General features: G+C 44.3%; 1 protein-coding gene across 3 annotated transcripts in view; it reads right to left on the reverse strand.

The window, feature by feature from the left end:
* Positions 1–2,781, reverse strand: part of SLC35D2 (solute carrier family 35 member D2) — a 57,399-nt gene extending 54,618 nt beyond the window's left edge. For 2 of the 3 annotated variants that reach the window (XM_077148720.1, XM_077148722.1), the window contains exon 1: positions 2,610–2,781. In XM_077148720.1, the coding sequence (XP_077004835.1) occupies positions 2,610–2,761 (152 nt within the window). In that variant the 5' untranslated portion in view covers positions 2,762–2,781. The remainder of the gene's footprint in view (positions 1–2,609) is intronic. The other variant, XM_077148721.1, reaches the window with a different exon arrangement.
* Positions 2,782–8,004: the final 5,223 nt, after the last annotated feature.

The following is an 8,004-nucleotide window of genomic DNA, read 5'->3' on the forward strand; positions in this document are numbered from 1 at the left end:
ATTACATTACGGAAATGTGAAACATTCACTTAGAAATGGGTTACGATTGCTTCTTTCAATCGTGAGACTCAAAATTTTAAACATGGAAAGGTAGTTAATCAGTGCTTACTGGTCCCTGCTTCCAACCAGAAGACACATGTTTTGGACCCTTAAACTAGCGTGGCCAGCCAGCAGCGCTTGAATGCAGAAGGTAGCTGGGACACAACTACTGGCTACCCCCAAAGAAGCCCATTCATAGGATTCTTTTGGGTTGTTGTTGTTTTTAACAGAGATTTATGTTTTATTTTTCTTTTGTTAGCTTGCATTGTATGTGTGTAATGATCCAGGTTTAGACATATGCTCATTCTGGTTTCTTTCTGTTTCCTGTGGACACCAACAAGCACGCAGTAACTTGGATCATGCTTGTAACGCATACCAACAGCTGCAGGATCACCAGACAATATCCCAACTGCATCCCCTTCCCTCCACATCCACTACTACTTCCACTCCTACCCAAGCCACAATCCTCACATACCTAGAATACTGTCACAGCCTCCTAGATCCTCTGCCTGCTTCCAGTACAATCAGTTCTCCACCCACCAAGCAGACCAAGAAATCATTTTAATCGCACTAAGAACGGTAATGTCAGTTTCCATGCTAAAAACCTTCCAAGGTTGTTAAACCTTCCTTTAGACTAAAGCTAGAACTAATTACTAATCAAGATCTCCCTGTTTCCACTCTGGTCCCCCAACATCTACTCTCAACACAGCAGGTAGATCACATCACGCCCTGGCTTGAAAGCTGCCTGTGGCCCCAAGCTCATTCAGGGCTGGTCCTTTCAGGGGCCTCCAGGATCTTAAACAATGTAACAATTAGTGACTCTTTGACCCCATCAGGTGCTATCCCCACCCATACACTTCACTCTTTCATGCCTGGAATGTTCTTTGCCCAGCTCCCTGTACCATTCACTCACTCACCTCAGTCAAGTCTTGCCTCAGATGTCGCATCCTCTATGAGGCTTGACTGATACATGCTAACTAAGATGGCAGACTCTTTCCCTCTCCTGCAATCTCTAACACACTTTCCTCCCTTTTGTTTTTTTCTCCAGAACTCTTAGCTGCTTCTAGCGTAATAGACATGTTACTAACTTATTTATTGGTCCACTAGGATATCAGCGCCGTGAGGTTAGGTATTTTGATCTGTTTTGTTCCGTTCTATATTCCTAGCACCCAGCACAGTGCCTGGCATATAATAAATATTGCTATGTGAGTGCAAGATCTTACCCCTGCTACCACATCTCCTCCAGCCTCCATGTGGCTGGAATTAATCACCCTTAATTCCAGCCATATGGACCTTCTCTCCGTTCCTCCAATAGGCCCAGCTCATGCCCACTTCCTGTCTGCACATGCTGCTCCCCTCTGCCCAGAATGCTCTAGCACACAATCTAAAGCAGCCTCCACTCCACTCCCAGGCACTGGGGTGTCATATCTGAAATGGCCTCGTTTACTCAAAAACCTACTTGCCAACTGTCTGTTTCCACCACTGAGATCTCCAGAGCAGAGGTTTTGTCTGCCTTGTTTCCAGCTGCTTCCCTGGTGTCTGGAATGAGTTTGGTACATAGTAAGGTGCTCAGCGAATATCTGTTGGAGGTGTAACCAACAAAATTCTCTTGGGCCTCAGTTTTCTCAAGTTTAAAATAAGAAGACTGAAAATGCCCTCTGAGGTCTCTTTGGACTCAAAAATTCTGATTTTACATTCAGGCAGCACAGTACAGTTTATAAAGAGCCTTCACTAGTGACAGCTCACTGACTGACATTAAAAACCAAGGGGAGGTAATTAACCCTGTTTTTATTATTCAGCTTTTGCATCTGAGAAAACTGCTGACTATGAGATTGGCCCGGGTCGACACAGTATTAAATGATGGTCGGGGTCTAAATCCCCAGGTATTTCAAAGCTGCCACAAGGTCAGCCACATTAAACCGGATTTTCTAGTTCGTACAAATAGGTTCAAGATCACAGATTTGCTGGTTTACTTCACACTAATCCAAAAAGTGCATCATATTAACTTCTAATTGTTTTCCCTAATTTCCCACGAAGACTCTGATAATTTCAGAATGAATCGTTAATGATGCAAATAAACTGATTTACTTCAAACTAATCTGCTGAAAACCTAGATGAGTATAAAGAATTATTCACCTTTAAAACACACATTTCGTATTTCAAAGTATTTGGATGTAGCTGTACACGCACAGCAATGCAGAGCACCCTGCAGGGGTAAGCAGTAGGTAGTAAGGTGTGCCCGCGTGCACTAAGAGTTGAATTACTTTGTCGAGTTGTGATTTTGGTTTTCGGGGAAAACTGCTAAGGTTCCGGTCCCTCTAAAACTTGGAAAACGTGCCAAGCTTCCCAGCCAGGCACGTTGGCACCTAAGGGAGCAGTTGAACCCTCCTGTTCTCTGTCCTCACCCGCCCGCTGCCCTGGACACCGAGGGCAGGGGGCAGCCCCGCCGCTGCACCGCTCCGGGGGCGCCACCACCAGCTCGGGATAGCCCTGGCCGGAGGACCCCAAGGCCCCAGACAGGTAACGACCGTGCAGACCCCCTCCCGTGCAGACCCCTCGCCCCGCCTCACCCGTACGTGGTCAGCAGCGCCTTGTTGACTAGCACGATGAGAAAGGAGCAGGTCCCGTAGAAGAGCGCGGACACCAGCTTGGCCACCCGCGAGGGCTGCCGCGCTGAGGCGGGGTCCGCTCCCACGCCCTCGGCCTGGCCCCCCGCGGTCATGTTCCGGCGGCCGAACCGGGAGCGGCCAGCCGCTGGCTCCGCCGCAGTCTGGCCGGGCCCGCGGGCGGGGACCCCAGTTCCGTCCCCGCCCCCGGGCCGGCCCGGGAAGAGGGCGCGGCAGAAACAGGAAGAGCGGCAGCGCGAACCCCAGATCCCGCCCGCGCCCTGCGAGCGCCCGGCTGCCTGTGCCCAGAAGCCGTCCGCCCCAGGGGCTGGCAGGGCTGCCCATCCTGGCTGCCTGGAGTTTTATCCTCAAGAACACCGTGCATCTAAGCACATCTTTCTGAGTCTAGGGAGAAATGGAACGGGTTCGGAAAAATTAAAAAGCCATGCCTTCTTCCAGACTGCTCTCTTGGGGAGAAACGACACAGTAAGATGTAGGTTTGTTTGCTTCCCCCTCCCCCCCTCCCCCAGAAGAATCGTGCTTAAAATACAGGATACCCATATGCCACCATGTCATTAACACCTTTCCCTGATGTGATACATTTGTTACAATTCATGAAAGAACATTTTTATAGTTGTACTATTGACTATAGTCCATGGTTTAACTTAGTTCACTGTATTGTGCAAGACCATGGATTTTAATTTTTATTCTAGTACCATATAAACAGGCTAATATTTCCCCCTTTTACCACATACAGGTATAGTTCAGTGTTGTTCATTTCTTTCACAATGTTGTGCCATCATCACCACCGCCTAAAACTAAATTTTAAGCTTTAGCTCCCCAAATCCTATCCCCACCCCACTCCTACAATACTTTTAAATTTATATATAAAACAATGTAGATTTTATGTGTCTACAGTTCGACGAGTCTTGACAAATGCATGCACTCATGTAACCACTTCAATCAAAATACAGAACATTAAAAAAAAAACAAAAAACACCAGAACATTTCCCCACCTGACAAAGTTTCCTCTGGGCAACGGTGAAGTTAAACTCCCCTATCTCATTCTAATTTCTGTCTTTTCTAGAATTTCATAAAAATGGGAAACTTTTCTGGGATTTCATACAAACATCATATAAATGAGTATATGTACTCCTTTAAAGATCCTTTCACAGAGTGTACTGTTTTTGAGATTAATTCGTGACTGTTGTGGGACCCAGTAGTTTATTCCTTTTATCCATCAGTACTCTCACAATTTGTTTATCCATTCCCCAATTAATGGACATGTTGGTTGTTTCCAGTTTGGGGACCTTATGAACAAATTCTACTACAAACACTCATGATCAAGTTTCTGTTGTGAACATGTTCTCATTTCTCCTAGGTAAAAAGCATAGTGGAATGGCTGGGTGGTAAAGTGGGTGCAAAGTCTCAGGGTTTCTCCTAGGTGAAAAGCATAGTAGAATGGCTGGGTGGTAAAGTGGGTGCAAAGTCTCAGGGTTTCTCTTGCCTCCAGGTGCTTTATTGGAAGTTTCTCCCCTCATTTGATGACCCTTTTTTTTTTCTTGCTCCTGCTTGGATAGATAGCAATTAACATCAATCTTTGTCATTTACTTTAAAGTGAAGCCTCCCAGAACTGTTTACTCTGGCTAGTACTACCTGCTTTTTTTTTTTTCTCAAATAATAGTCCCATACTTTCATTCTAATTAACTTTAATGCCTGCAACCTTGTTAGCTAGAAAAATTAAAGATTTCAAGTAAATATGTTTGACTTAACTTGTGCAAAAACAGCTAGCATGAAAAGACAAAGGAAAAGCCCAAATTACCCAAAACAAGAAAGAAAACACATAAGATACTATTTTAAAATAGAAAATGAATTCATATTAAAGTTGACCCCCAAAAATCTAAACTTGATTCATTTTGGCTAATTTCCTTGGAAAGATGAATAAAGTTCTCAGTGAGTATCCTGATAAGTTTGTATAGCAAAACAGTATTTTAAAGTCGCTTTCAATGATGACCTTAGCATTTGCATTTTAGTTCCCTTCTATATATACTGCCCAAACCTTAAGTGGCTGACAAAATCCCATCCTTACCCTGCTGAAATCACAACTAGCAATAGTTAAAGAGTTGCTTGTGAAATGTTTTTGCACAAAAACTGGACAAGGCTATGTTCTAGTTTGCTAGCTGCTGGAATGCAATATACCAGAAACGGAATGGCTTTTAACAAGGGGAATTTAATAAGTTGCAAGTTTACAGTTCTAAGGCCGAGAAAATGTCCCAATTAAAACAAGTCTATAGAAATGCCCAATCAAAGGCATCCAGGGAAAGATACCTTGGTTCAAGAAGGCCGATGAAGTTCAGGGTTTCTCTCTCATCTGGAAAGGCACACGGTGAACACGGTCAGGGCTCCTCTCTCAGCTGGAAGGGCACATGGCAAATACAGCATCATCTGCTAGCTTTCTCTCCCGGCTTCCTATTTCATGAAGCTCCCCGGGAGGCACTTTCCTTCTTCATCTCCAAAGGTTGCTGGCTCGTGGACTCTGTTTCATGGTGCTGCAGCATTCTCTGCTCTCTCTGAATCTCTCTGAATCTCTCATTCTCCTTTTATAGGACTTCAGAAACTAATCAAGACCCACTCAAATGGGTGGAGACATGTCATCCCCTAATCCAGTTTAACAACCATTCTTAACTAAATCACATCAACCAGGGAGATGATCTCATTACAGTTTTAAATATACAGTATTGAATAGGGATTATTCTACCTTTATGAAATGGGATCTAAATTAAAACATGGCTTTTCTTAGGGGGCATACTTCCTTTCAAACCAGCACATTCCACCCTCTGGCCCCTAAAAAAAGACATGTTTTTCCCATATGCAAAATACATTAACTTCATAACAATATCAGAAACCTTAAACCTTTCAGTAGCAATACAATGAAGTACAAAATTAGAGACAATATAAAATCTCATCAAGTCAGTTACAGATATGGTCTGTCCTAAGGCAAAATTCTCTCCATTTGCTCTGGACCTTTGAAAACTCACAACAAGTTATTTGCTGCCAACATACAAAGGAGGAACATTCATAGGATACATATACACATTTCCTTAGGGAGAAAAGCATACAGGAGTCACTTGACCCATACAGTTTCGAAAACCTGCAGGGCAAAGTCCATTAGATTTCAAAGTCTGAGAGTCATTTATCCTCAGGGCTTTAGAAAGTGCAAGTCCCACCCTATCCAAATGCCTACGACTGCCTCTCTCTGAACGCAACCTTGGGGGATATTGGGGAGACAACCTTTCTCTCGGCTCCACCCTCTCCAAGCATTGGGGCTGCACCTGGGCTCTCTGCCATCTCCAGGGCACACGCTCAACCCCTCCATGTGGCGGCAGCCAGGCTCTCCCACAACCCCAAGAAACGTGCTTCACCTTCTCCAAGGCCTGAGGCGGCATGACTCTTCCACTGCAACGAGGTGGAAGGCCCATTCTCTGCCTTCGGGGCACACTCACCCTCTCCACGGGCTTGGGTGGGTTCGCTCTCCTGGCCCGAGGCTTCTTGACTTCAGACCTCAGCCTCCATGGTTTTGCCTCTGAAGTTATTTTTCCTCCAATGTGTCCCTTCTCTGAACCCCTCAGTCCAGACTGGCAGCGGCTCTGCTTATACAGGTCCCACAGCACTCTCGTTGGCTTTCTATGCAGTAGCCTTGGATCATGCCCATCAGACATAAGGAGTTTCCACAAATCTTTCCTGGATAACTCCATGTCCGATCCTGACTTTCTCTGAAATGGCTGGCTGGTTCCACATTTGGTTAAATCCACACTCAGGGCACTATACTCTGGAGTCTCCCTTTCTGTAGGCCCAGAATTTTCCAGGACCTCAATTTCTAGTTTCTTTTTACTCAAGAGTTCAGTTCTCAGCTTATCTCTTTCCTTTCGCATTTCACTATAAGCTGTGAGGAGAAACCAGGCTGCACTTTCAACACTTAATTTGGAGATCTCTTCTGCTAAATATACAAGTTCATGGCTTTTACAATCTGCCTTCCAGCCAAAGCCACGAGTCAATTTTGCCAGATTATCTGCCATTTTAAAACAAGGCTCACTTTCCTTCCAGTCTACAATAACACGTGCTTCATTTCTGTCTAGGGCCTCATCAGAGGTATCTTTAGAGTCCACATTTCTCCCAACAGTCTCTCCAAAGCATTCTAGGCCTTCTCTATCAAGCTTCTCACAACTCCTCCAGAATCTTCCCCTTATCCAATTAAAAAGCCGTTCCAACATGTTTGGTATTTGCAAACTGCAGCAGCAGCACCCCACTCCTGGTACCAAAATCTGTTCTAGTTTGCTAGCTGCTGGAATGCAATATACCAGAAACGGAATGGCTTTTAACAAGGGGAATTTAATAAGTTGCAAGTTTACAGTTCTAAGGCCGAGAAAATGTCCCAATTAAAACAAGTCTATAGAAATGCCCAATCAAAGGCATCCAGGGAAAGATACCTTGGTTCAAGAAGGCCGATGAAGTTCAGGGTTTCTCTCTCATCTGGAAAGGCACACGGTGAACACGGTCAGGGCTCCTCTCTCAGCTGGAAGGGCACATGGCAAATACAGCATCATCTGCTAGCTTTCTCTCCCGGCTTCCTATTTCATGAAGCTCCCCGGGAGGCACTTTCCTTCTTCATCTCCAAAGGTTGCTGGCTCGTGGACTCTGTTTCATGGTGCTGCAGCATTCTCTGCTCTCTCTGAATCTCTCTGAATCTCTCATTCTCCTTTTATAGGACTTCAGAAACTAATCAAGACCCACTCAAATGGGTGGAGACATGTCATCCCCTAATCCAGTTTAACAACCATTCTTAACTAAATCACATCAACCAGGGAGATGATCTCATTACAGTTTTAAATATACAGTATTGAATAGGGATTATTCTACCTTTATGAAATGGGATCTAAATTAAAACATGGCTTTTCTTAGGGGGCATACTTCCTTTCAAACCAGCACAGGCTACAAAAGATCTACCAAGAATAACTGAAGAAAAAAGAAAAACATTTTGTTTGCCTCTTATAAAAGTAAAGAGGGAGAAGGCTCGGAGCAGACACTTGGAAGGTAACCCCAAGGTAGAACACATCCTGAATATAAGTGAAATGAAATCCCAGATCCTTGTTACTTTAAGGCCTGGAATCAGGCTGTCAATAGTTAAATTACTTATCTACACAAGTGTATTTTTGACACTGTAATAATGAGCCAGTAGGGACATAACTTTAAAGTTAGAAAAAAGCAATTCACACTATAGTTTTAACAATGCAAAAGTCATGCTGGGATAAGACTGGAGGAACTATAAAACACACCAAAATAAAAATGTTAGAATGTAGGG

The sequence above is a fragment of the Tamandua tetradactyla genome, chromosome 2 (genome assembly GCF_023851605.1).
Source record: "Tamandua tetradactyla isolate mTamTet1 chromosome 2, mTamTet1.pri, whole genome shotgun sequence".
In the NCBI taxonomy this organism is placed as follows: domain Eukaryota; kingdom Metazoa; phylum Chordata; class Mammalia; order Pilosa; family Myrmecophagidae; genus Tamandua; species Tamandua tetradactyla.